The 12,441-nt window shown below is 46.9% G+C and overlaps 1 protein-coding gene across 2 annotated transcripts in view; it reads right to left on the bottom strand.

Annotated features, from left to right (window-relative positions):
- Positions 1–12,389, bottom strand: part of NUB1 (negative regulator of ubiquitin like proteins 1) — a 28,369-nt gene extending 15,980 nt beyond the window's left edge. Inside the window, exons 1-7 of one of the 2 annotated variants that reach the window (XM_019424819.2) lie at positions 12,256–12,389; positions 9,718–9,835; positions 7,414–7,581; positions 5,412–5,470; positions 4,370–4,440; positions 1,490–1,672; positions 1,222–1,313 (exon numbers count right to left, since the gene is read on the bottom strand). In XM_019424819.2, coding sequence (XP_019280364.2) covers positions 1,222–1,313; positions 1,490–1,672; positions 4,370–4,440; positions 5,412–5,470; positions 7,414–7,581; positions 9,718–9,835; positions 12,256–12,326 — 762 coding nt within the window. In that variant the 5' untranslated portion in view covers positions 12,327–12,389. Of the gene's footprint in view, positions 1–1,221; positions 1,314–1,489; positions 1,673–4,369; positions 4,441–5,411; positions 5,471–7,413; positions 7,582–9,717; positions 9,836–12,057; positions 12,200–12,255 lie in introns of those variants that run through there. The other variant, XM_053898747.1, reaches the window with a different exon arrangement.
- Positions 12,390–12,441: the final 52 nt, after the last annotated feature.

Genomic DNA, 12,441 nt, shown 5'->3' with positions numbered 1-12,441 from the left:
CCCAGGTGCCCCTCTAAAACAATTTTTAAAAGGCAATCCAGGGGCGCCTGCCTGGTTTGGTCAGTAGAGCATGTGACTCTTGGTCTTGGGAGTCATGAGTTCCTACCCCATGCTGGGCGTAGAGCTTACTTTAAAAAAAAAAAAAAGTAATGCAGAAAATGCTTTAAGTTCATTGATATTTAGATTTGAGTTTGCAATTCAGTCTTGTAAATGTTTTCGGAAAAGATCTGGATATCGTCATTTAACGTAAGAGAGCTGTGGTGAACAATCACCAACATTTAAAAACAAACACCGATCAATCCACCGACGGCTACAAAGTCCTCTTCTTAAAACGTGACTTTAATCCTTCACTTTCAAGGGAGTAATTCCTATCGTGAGACCTACACAAACTTGTCTTTTAAAGACGGAAAAATTCGGGGGCGCCTGGGTGGCTCGGTCGGCTAAGCTCCAACTTGGGCCCAGGCCACGATGTCACGGTCGGTGACACCCAGCCCCGCATCGGCCTGTGAGCTGACAGATCCCGTCTCCCTCTCTGTCTTCCTCTCTCTCTCTGTCCCTCCCTTGCCTGTGCTTCCTCTCAAACACAAATAAGCATTAAAAAAAAAATTAGGACAAAAAGTAAAATGGACTTGGCCCACCGTCATTCTAGCCCTTCTTTCTAAGAAGGTCCTGGAATCTAGCTCTCTCATCTCGGGGTCGCAGCTGTAGAACGCTGCCATGAAAGACCAGCTTGGGCATGTTCCAGGGGACAACCACCTCATGCCTATTCCAAGCTAGCGAACACGGAAAGGGGGACTGGGGGACTGGGGTGAGAGGGCAGAATCGCCTGTCAGACTCTTCCCAAGTTACAGAGCCCCCACCCCAGCCCCCCACTCTGATCCGCCCCTTGGGGGACATGGCCCTCTAGTGAAAACACCACATCGAAACTACCACTGCCCCGGGAAGCCACTTATGCTGAAGGCAGTGCGTCACATTACTCGGGAGTGTCCCAAGTCACCGCCGCGGGACAGTGCGATCACGCTGTCCTGTTCCACTGCACTGAAAATCACAGGGTGAGTCCGCTGTACCCAGGTGCTCACCATATGGTGACATCCCGTTTATAAGCTCAACCAGAAGGCTATTTCTAATCCTTTCTAATAGTCCAAGATAAAAGAACTAGCAAACCACTTCTGTTCTGGACAGCCAATCGAAGCGCGAGCCACAAATGTCTATAGTCCTTACTTTTCTTTCTGAAGGGGGGATTCTGATGGATCTGCCCGTCTGGTTAGCTATGTCTAAGTACGGCGTGGTTTCTGGATCCACCACCATCTCAGCTGCAACAAAGCCAAAAGGAGCCCCGTTAGTTCGACGCTAAAAAGCAGCGATGGGGACACTGAACTACTAGACCGTGGGGCACAAGAGCCCATAAGAATGGTGAGCCTCCCCCCCAGGTCTGATCCGCCACCGCCCATAAGACCCTGAGTGAAACAGAGCCCAGAGTGCCGTGTACCTCTCTCCGCCAAGATCTCCAGGCCTCTCTTGGTCCTCTGGATTCTTTTTTCTTTTAGTTCGGCTTCATTTTGCTCTTCTTCTTCAACCTGGAAGTTTTTCCTCACATCCTCTTCAGACTGTTTCAGTTCAAGCACCATTGCTTTCACGTTGTGCGTCACTCCTTGTTCTTCAAGAGTTTTCCCTGCACAAATCGGAAATGCTCGTTACGAAAAGAGCCGCTGGAGCTGGAAAGCGGTCCGTTCTCCGTGTCCCCACGTGAGCTCTTAAACCTGCCGGAGTACTTGCGAGCCACTGCGCAACGGACTCGTTGACGGCACGTGTAATTCAGCTGCTGCTAGGCAGGGGGTAAAAGCAACCGGTGAAGTTTCCTCCCCTGTAGCTGGACGAACCACAAACCGGGTTCGCAGCAACGGGCGAGAAGCCCCGGTGCAGTGGGGCACCACGGGAGATCTATGGTGGCGGTTAAAAGCAAACCTCCTGGGTTCTATCCCTTTATAGCTCTGTGACCCTGAGTAAAGTGCGTATTTCCTAGGACCCAGGTTCTGCACACATAAAATGGAAATAAAGCTACTGGCAGAGGGACGTCTGGGTGGCTCAGTCGGTTAAGCGTCCGACTCTGGGTTTCAGCTCAGGTCATGATCTCGCGAGTTCGAGCCCCACATCGGGCTCCACACTGGCAGCGCAGGGCCTGCTTGGGATTCTCGGTCTCCCTCCCCTGTTTGCGCGCTGTCTCTGTCTCTCTGTCTCTCTCAAAATAAATAAACAAACGTGGAAAAAAAAGTGGCAGAAATCAATGAACCAGAATAAAAGAGCTTATTAAACTAATCAAAACCTGGTTCCATGAAAAAGTAATCAAATACACAAACCTAACAAAAACTAAGTCAAAGATGCAAATGGACCACCATCAAAATGAAGAATACACATACATACAGATTTTAAAAGAATGAAATATTATGAACTATAAACATACAAATTGGAGTATTTTTCTGGAAAACTCCAGTTGGATTTTTTTCTTGAGAAACTCGGCAACCATTCTAATGTAGAAAAATAAAGATACACCAATGGCCAAGTCACCTTAATAAAAAAGAGCCAAGGGGCACCTGGGTTGGCTCAGTCCAACTCCAGCTCAGGTCATGATCTCACAGTTCATGGGTTCGAGCCCCACATCAGGCTCTCTGTCAGCACAGAGCCCGCTTTGGATCCTCTGTCCCCACCCCCTCTCTGCCCCTCCCTGCTGGTTCTCTTTCTCTCTCCCCAAATAAACTTAAAAAAAAAAAAAAAAGAGCCAAGAAGGGCACTCCTTTTACCAGATTTTAAAACTACAACAAAACCACGGTAATAGAACCCTATGGGTGAAGGTGGTCAAAAGGTAGAAACTTCAGTTACAAAGTAAGTCCGTCCTGGGCTGTTTGATGTGCAGCCTGGTGACTACAATGAACAATACTGTGTTTTATATTTCAATGTGGCTAAGAGAATAAAAGTTCTTCTCACAAGAAAAAAAAAATTAATTACGTGAGACGACAGATCATCGTGCTCGTTCCACAATATATACAAACATCAAATCATTACTCTGTACCCCTGGAACTCATATAATGTTACATGTCAATTACACCCCAACAGAAAACCCTCTATGGTTCTGGCCCAGGAATAAACCTATAGGTCAAAGGAAAGAACAGGAAGTGCAGAAACAGAGCTCTGACAAAGGGGGCACCGAAGGGCAGTGTGGCAACAGCAAGGTAAGTTCGATCTTTAGCCTTTAAATATAAACGGGGCCTCCGGACAGATTACAGACCTCACGCAGATTAAACTAATACAAGAAAATGTAGAAAACTGTGTGGCCCTGGGGTGGGGGTGGGGAAGTAAACTATTAAAACACAAATGATAAAAAAAAAAAAAAAAACCACAAATGATAAGGTGGAAATTGATGGATTGGATAACGACAAAATCAAGGATTTCCAACCCATGAAGAATACCACAAACAGCACTGTCAGAGAGATGACAGTGAAAAGGTGTCTATGACACCTGCAAGAGACAACGGGAAATGGCTCGCGGAGACGCTGGAAAGGAAGCCTAGGGCTGTGTGCAGGCTGTGTTCCATCAAGCGAGGATGTGAACCTGACTCTCTAAGCCAGAAGAACCTACTGGGAGCAGACTGCAGTGCCCGCCCAAACTGCTGCAACAGCGAACTGGTCGCCCAAGTCTATTCGTGCCTCCTTCAAGTCCAACTCCCTAGGGCAGCCAAAGGGATCTTTGAAACCCAAATTCGTCGCGCCGCACTCGCCACCCCCCTCTGCCCCGCCCCAGCATCCATGGCTTCCTGCTTCTGTTAGGAAGAACATTCTAACACTGCACAAGTTCACAGGGCCCGGGGTTTCTCACAGCGGCACTACTGACATCGTGGGCCAAGTGAGTCTGTCGTGGGAGCTGTTCTGTGCCTGATCCGATGTTCAGCAGTGTCCCTGGCCTCTACTCCCTATGTGACAGGAGCACAAGCCCCCACCCGCACCGCACAACCAAGTCACGACAACCAAAATCGTCTCCAGACAGTGCCAAATGTCCTCTGGGTGGCAAAATCGCCCGGCTTGAGAACCACTGCCACCACCTTTTCGCTGTGGCCTCTGCATCTCCATTCCTTAACACTTCCTCAGACCTGTGATGAGTGTCTTTCTTCCCGCCAGCACAGAACAGGTAGTAAATGCTGATTAGAAAACTTGCTTTCTGCTCTACGTGCTTGTTTTAGCGAACACTACAACGATCGGTTTTAGCCTACGTGTGCAAGGAAGCCGCTAGAAATTTGAGGACAGAAAAAGAGGGAGAAAAAAGATGCAGCGTCATTACATGAACCCGATTTAAAATTCTGCACTTTGCCATGACATACCTAGTTGAAGCTGTTTCTTGTTGATGACAATTTTGATGTAATTTTCTTGAAATCCGAAGGTTTCAGCTATTCTGTAAAATAAACCGGTACCCGCTGCAGGCCATCAATCTGTCATGAGCCGTTAAACAGAGTTTAATCGTGACAGCTATTTCATACATTCCACTCAGAAACTCTGGCATTTCGATTTACTGACTCACAAACACCACTTCGTGGTTCCTAGGTGGTTATTTGAGACTGTGTAAGAGGCCATGTCCTTTTTAAAACTATCTCTTTCCTCATGATGTGGAGACCACTTGGGCGGGACATCCATTTGAAGAGGAGGGCCCTGGCTGCATGTCAGGAGCAAATTCATTCTCTACACCTTCTGCGGACTCCCTGGAGGAGCCCGTAATAGAGGGGTGCTCCCAGCAATCTTCTGCGCATGTGTGCTGAATGAATGATGCTTCCTGAATCCATCCCTAGCGGCCCTGATGTAGACCAGAGGAAATGAGAAAAATCAGCTTCACAAACAAGGACTGGCTAGCCCTGGAGGTAGTGAAGACACTTACCATTTAAAAATCGAGAAGTGGATGACCTGACCAACCGGGCCTCAAAAGGTAAATTTCACTGGCCTGTGACGGGTATTTTTTCTTTTTACAGATGGGCCGACAGCCTGAAATCGGCTAGAACACCTTGCTGAATGTCACAGCAAGTTATCAGTGCGCGAAGAAATAAAAGTCAAAGCTAGTGATCTGGTGAACATCAGGTTATTTATATCACTCGTTCGCTGATTAGGACACGTTGGCCAGTTCCCACAGACCTCAAGTTCCACCAGGAAATGAAGGCGAGTGGTGCCAGTCTTGAGTTCTTGCTTTGCCCTTAACTGGCAGTGTGAGCCTGATCAAGTTCTGCGGCCTCGAGGCCTGTTTCCCTTCCACTAAGCGAGCGTAAATAACACCTGCCCTGTCTCTCTGACGGGACTGACGGGACTGTCACAAAGGATCAGTCGAGCTAATGTGAAAGGGCCGAGAGCAGCCGGGGCGCTGGGCAAACAGATACTTACTTTGACCTCAGTTCTCTGCCACTGATGTGCAATCGGGTCTCCAACAGGTTTTTCCTATCCTGTTTTAAAAAAGGCAAATCAAAGAAAATGTACTTCAGTGTGACACTTTTTGGTGCTATTACTCTGTCTATAAAATCAGGAAGGCTGGTATCAGACGATGTTAAGCCCTGAAATGACACGTGCCTAGCGAAGAAGCTACTGAACATGCTGACCCTGTGACCTAGATGGCCTCAAGGGGGTGGCAGTGTGCGGGAAGTTAGATGTTCAGAGGGGTTTGTGATGCGTCTTTACTCAAGGGAGCTGGCCTATGCGACACAAGGACCCAGCCCAGCACCTGCAGCACTGCAGCCACCCTCAGTGAACAAGACACGGTGCCCACTGAGCAGGGAGTGGCAAGACATGATCTCGGAACCTCTTCGTTCTCCACTGGCTGGGCTTATGAGGAAAAACTGCGATCAGCAGGAAAGCCTACGAGACCACGCACATCTGCTCAGGTTGTACACTCAGCTTTCTGACCGGTGAGCTGGCTTCCCCGGTGCTTGATTCTAGCAAAGAGGAGCCCTGTATGTGTGTGTATATGTATGTGGATATAGATATAGATATATGTGAACTCATGAACGGGCATCCTGAGGTAGTTACATATGTCATTTTCTTTTTCTCATAAAGCTCTTCGTTTTTCCTAGAAATGTGTTAAAGCTTTAATGAGATAATTTACATTTCATAAAGCTCACCTGTTTAAAAGAGAAGTGAGGGGTTTCCAGTATGCTTGTGAAGTTACACAACCGTTACTGTAACCAAATGTCAGAACGTTTTCATCATCCCCTCCAAAAAATACCATAATTCACACCCCCAATCCCTCCCTTTATCCCCCAAGCCCCAGGCAACCACTGATCTAGTCCCTGTCTCTATGGATTCACTCGTTCTAGACGTTTCATATGAACGGAACCGTACAATGTGTGGCCTCTGTGTCTGGCTTCTATCATGTTGCTAAGGTTCAGCCGTGTCACAGACGTGTCAGGACCTCATCCGTCTTCACGGCTGAGTAACATTCCACCGTGTGGCAACCTTCCCTCGTGGATCGTTCACCCACTGACTGACATGTGGGCTGTTTCCACCCGGGAGCCAGAGAGGGCTTTTCCGTGAACACAGCTGCTACAAACATTCACGTACAAGTTTCCGCACAGACACGGTTTTCTGGAGTAAAACTGCTGGGCCCTATGGTAGATCTGACGCTTATATATTTTCAGATCTTCTGAAAATGATTAACACTGATCAGTCCTCACAGGCCAGCAACCTTTGGGTACCCTGCCTCAAGAACCTTTCTGGACTTGCACTACTGAAGACATGGCCCTGACATGCGGTGGCCCCGCCCGCATCACTGTGGCCCTGCTGGAGCACTCAGTCCATCACACTCTAACCTCCACCAGCACAGAGAAAAGGGAGAATTCCCGATTGACGTGTCCAACTGCACACAGCTTGGCAAAAAACCTGAAGTATTCCTTTGATTCCCCATTATTTCTAAATTGTTTGTCCGAACTGCAGAGAAGGTAAGCCATGTGATGCATAGCCTTGTGACGTTTTGAAGGTCCGTGAGGGACAAACCCACCCTGTAAAAATGTTCCAGTTTGAAAAACCTACAAAATTAACTTGGAAGTTGATAAATATTCAACATGTTAAGTAACCGAAAAGAATTTTAACTGTGGATTGTAGCTTTAAAAAAAAAAAAAAAAATCACAGGGCGCTGGGTGACTCAGTCAGTTAAGCATCTGACTCTTGATTTCAGCTCAGGTCATGATCTCACGGTTCGTGAGTTCGAGCCCGTCATCGGGCTCTGTGCTGGCAGTGTGGAGCCTGCTTGGGATTCCCCCCCCCCCCCCCCCACTCCTCCCCTGCTCACTCTCTCTCAAAATAAATAAATACACTTTTTTTTTTTTAAATCACAATTTATCACTAAGTTAACAAAGCATTGGTACCTATGTACTCATTGAGGGAAATTACTCACTTTTCTTAGTCGGGGAGGTAAAAATATCTCAATTGTCGCAATTCCTGTTGTTTTATAATTTTCATTTCCCGTGCCACGCTCAATTGCTTTGCAACGTATTTCTTCTATTATCTTTTCCACTTCATTTTCACAGCAATCTAGCTTGTCAGAGTACTTCTTGGCAAGGTCCTGTGAAGCCAAATCAGAACACAGGTCAATGTAGCACCGACTGCAGAAAAGGGGCGTAATACAGGACAGCGTGTGAAGGGCTCTGCTGAGTGGTGGTCAGCCCATCAGAGAGAAACCCAGACGGGCTTGACATCTTGAGAGGGAGAGAGGCTAGGAAGGATCCAGGTAAAAATAAAGCGAAATAGAAACAAAGGATGGATAGGGCGCCTGGGTGGCTCAGTCGGTTAAGCTTCTGATTTCGGCTCAGGTCATGATCTCGGGTTAGTGAGTTCGAGCCCTGCATCCGCCTCTGTGCTGACAGCTCAGAGCCTGCAGTCTGCTTCGGATTCTGTATCTCCCTCTCTCTCTGCCTCTCCCCCACTCACTCTCTCTCAAAAATGAATAAACGTTAAAATAACAGTTAAAAAACAAAAACAAAAAACAAAGGATAGGAAAACGGGACTGAATAGAAGAAGTGTCAATTATAATGGGGATTATCCTGGGCTAAAGGAAAGGTGGGCCGTGACCTACGTGGACTGTGATACGTTATAGGTTACTTTAAGGAACAGTGAAGTGGTCAGCTCCACTGGACGGGATAGAAAGAAAAAAAAAATAAAGAAAACATTCCCATTTTTCCAACTTGTGAGAACAAGTCAGGTGAAACTTAAATAACTATCTTACCAGAAAATTCTGAATCACTGTACTGGTTGTAAAACCATAATTTGCTAGAATGACTCAACAGAACTCAGAAGAACGCTGTACTCCCAACGACAGTTGATTGTAAAGGATACAAATGAGTGTTTAGGTGAAGAGGTACAGAAGGCAGAGCGTTGAAGGGTCCTGAGCACAGGCGCCTCTAACCCTGAGGCGGTGGGGCATGCCGCCCGCACAGCACTCAGATAGGTCTGCCAATCTGGAAGCTTTCAAGGGAGTTCCCTTCTGAAGGCATGACTGATTACGTCATTGGCCTTTGGTAATTAACTCAATCTCCAGCCTTCTCCCCTCTCCGAGGTTGGAAAGGGGAATAGAAGTCTAAGCTTCTAATCCAAGCTTGGTCTTTTAGGCCAGCAGCCCCATCCTGAAGGTATTACCAACAGTTGCCTCATTGGAACAAACGATGCTCCTATCACCTTTATCACTGGGGACATTCCAAGGGTTTTAGGAACTCTGCGTCACGTCCTGGGGGCAAAGACCAAATAGCTTTCTTATTCTGCCATACCTAGCTTCTGAGCCAAGAGACGGTAACAAGCAAATTCAGAAAAAAGGTCAGAAAACGGGCTGCAGAAAACACAAAGTGGGGCCTGTCAGGAACAGGAAAAATAGGAAAACTCTTTTCTCCCAAGCGCATCCTTGCGTCACCACACGGGGCAATATGATGCCCTGGTGACAGTCCTCAGTCCCTGATAAACATTCCATTATTTGTCTCAGGGTACTCAGACTAAGAAAGCAGAAAAGGACACGCTATATTCCAACATGACAGAGTTCTATCAGAAATGATTAATGAAGGCGCCTGGGTGGCTCAGTTGGATAAGTGTCCGTCTGTTGGTTTCGGCTCAGGTCACGATCTCGTGGCTTCATGGGTTCGAGCCCCGCACTGGGTTCTGCACCGGCAGCACGCAGCCTGCTTGGGATTCTCTCGCGCGCTGGCTCTCTGCCCCTCCCCTAAAACAATGCCATTTCTGACGTTGCCAAAGAAAGCTGAGACGTAATTCTTAGAAAAATGTCTTTTGAACAAACGGATAGCCATAGTATAAAAATAGCTGGCGGAAGGGAGCAACTATTTTATAGTGAACCACGCTAGCAAGGAGAACTGAGAACCAACCCAGCCGCTCCCCCTGGCCACACAATAGAGGCATCAGTACTGCCTCACCAGCAGGTCAAAATTAGTTCCCCAATTACCACTGTTACATAACACTGAAGGTATTAAAAATAGTATGTGCCTCGCAAATTAGAGAACACTCTCCTATGAATAAAACCTTATTAAACAAAAAGAAGCTTGTCAACTCCTAGTGAAAAGTGGGTACCTGCTTATCCCTAATGCTTTTGGTTAGGCCAAAAGTTACATGGTTACACCCGGCAATTTCCGGTGACTCCAGAACCTTATTCACCAAGGAGACTTACAACACGGCTATTTATTTAGGTCTTAAAAGAAAATACCTTCAATGCCAAGCCAACTTCTTTATTTTCATCTGTATACGGAGGTTTCCAAAGTTGAATTCGGTCTTCCCTTAAAAACTGGGTCAGTTTTGCTTGGAGATATTTCTTTTGCGCCATTCTTGAAAGCAAAACAGTATATGAAGGATACTCCACACTGTATTTCAAGGCATTTTATAACTCACCTGTGTGGTAAGAAGAGCTCCCCTCCATTCCTTCCCCTCCTGTTTAATCTACATTACTTTTAGACTAGGTTTTAACTAGCTCCAGATTTCTCTTAGGTATTTTATACATACACTAAACTATACAGTTGCATGTTACTGTTCATAAAGTATGTATTTCCAAGTTGCTAATATGTAGCAAGGCTTATACTACTTTTCTATTTCTTAATCTCTTATTCTCTGATCTGAAAGATAAAATGAGGGGAAGGTGAATCCCTAAAGCTGTTAACTTTCATAAACAACTCAACAGGGAGTTTATACATTCTCTTGTACTTGTATTTTGCTGAGTTTAACACAAAGACCAACCACCCTGGAAGGGTAAACATAAAAGCCAGCTTGAACTGTGAACTAGCAACATTCCCGATAACTGAATTTTTTAAATACAAAAGTTTCACTAGAAAAACTGTATATATTTCGTGATAAGCACACCACAACCCATCTATGTGCACTGTTCAAATCGAACGCTGGTTGGATCATCATTTTACAGCCGAAAACACCCAGGCCCCAGGTTTGTACAATGACTTGACCAAGGTCACAAAGTTAGGTCTGCCTACGACACTGGCCTTTGCATTCTGGCACGCAATCCTTCACTGCTTATCTGTCTCGTGTATGTAACTAGTGTCCCCCAAAGAAACACCTGCCAGCGATGGAGAGGTCCACTCATCTCTCATGAGCACAGCAATTTGAAGGGATGGCTAAGGCTGCTGGAAATGTCAACCGACCAAATTAGACAAGGAGTAAGAAAAGGAAAAAGATAATTAACGTCCGAATGATGAAGACAAGGTCCACAGAGTAAAAAAATACATATATAAGGGTTAATATAATCTTGATAAGTAACTTTCTTTTTTTATGAAAGGCCTGTATTCCACACCCCCCGAAACCCAATTCACCTAATTTTAAATCAAGTCTGTTCACTTAAGTGTATTCCATAAATACATATCTTAAAGTTCAAATCTATTTTATATCAGCGTGGGGGGAAGAAAGAGGTCATCAGGATAGGGAGGAGGAAAGGGAGTAAGGAATAAACACATCAAGGAGGGGCTTGTGCATCCAGGTGACCCACAGGAGAAACCCAGATTTTTAAGCATTTAAGGAACCACTTCTCACACGGAAAAGCATGCGTACTTATGAGCATTAGCTTTTCAAGCATAAATAACTCACACAACCACTGTATCTAGTTCCCTACTCAAATCTTCAGGAATTCTGAATAAAATATCAACAGGTGGGGGGGGGGGGGGAGTGATCATTTCATGGGCTGCTTACTGAGGGAGGCAAGCTATTTGTAAGGCCAGGTGCACAGCCCTCCGTGGCCCATCCTAGCCACTGCCTGATTAAAGGCCCAAAGGGTTTCACGAATATAGTGTGTGTCCCACAATCTGCCCACTGAGCAAATCAACAGATGGCGGTCTGTAGGCACAAGACTTAATGTTTACAAAAGAATAGTCTGCTGTTTTAAAATGTACAAAAATTTCAGTTATAGACAACAGAATCAAAGAGGATACGTACTTCACATCAAATCGTTTAAGAAACCAGTTTTCAGTTTTAGCTGGAGAACTGAAAGTTTCACGCGTGCGGGTACAGCGTTTCACATTACAGCCAAAAAAGCAGTGATGTATTTCAAGTACTTCTCAAGAAAACGGGGGAGGGAAGCCCAGAAATTCATTATCACTGCTTCAAACTGAAAGTGAAACGTTTTAAACCACGCCTTTAAAATTTTCACTTTCACTTTAGTAACGATCAATCTATGCGACCTTTCCCCAGAGCTTTTCAAATACACATATGTACACGTATATTCAAAATACACTACATTTGCTCTTAGATGGAATAATAAAAGATTCTTGTCTTAAAAATTAAGAGTAAGGGAAGGAGATGAGAAACGCAGAACCAGGTCGTCAGAGAAATGAAGAATCAACCATGTTTTCTCATTAAATAGCAAAGAAAACCTAGCTGTGACTGCAAACACAACCCAAACGGCTTATTTGGAGTAACAGTGTTGTCTCAAGCTTTTTGTCTGGCTAATTAGATACATTTCTTTCTCTGCCCCCCGCCCCCAACAATACTCCACATATTTTTAAACACCCCCCCCCCAACCACCACCACCCCGGCCCAGCCCAGCGCAGACCCAGGGCCGCTCGAACCGTCGGGTCCCGAAGCCCCGGCCGGCCTCCGCGCAGGGCGCCTTCCGCCCGGCCCCGCTGTGGCCGCGCCCCCGCCGGCCGGGGGATGCGTCGGGGTGGTGCCGGGAGCGGGGGCCGCCCGACAGCGCCGCTGAGACCCGGGTCGGGGACCGGACGCTCGACCGCCGCCGCCGCCGCCTCACCTGCGCCACCACCGCGCCCGCCGCGACCCGCCGAGTGCCCGGATGCGGCGGCGGCCGCCGTTTGTTTTCATTCCGGGTGAGGCTGGCCCCGCCCCCGCCGCTGCGGCCTCCGCGCCACCCTCTCGAGGCCCGGAAGGAGGGTTGTGGGCGGGGTTAGCGGACGGGTCCGTGTGGGCGGAGCCAACA

This window comes from Panthera pardus, unplaced genomic scaffold (genome assembly GCF_024362965.1).
Source record: "Panthera pardus isolate Hobbes unplaced genomic scaffold, ASM2436296v1 HiC_scaffold_9, whole genome shotgun sequence".
NCBI classification, from domain to species: Eukaryota; Metazoa; Chordata; class Mammalia; order Carnivora; family Felidae; genus Panthera; species Panthera pardus.
Note: the sequence above shows the minus strand (reverse complement) of the source record. Positions and strands in the feature narration are given on the sequence as shown.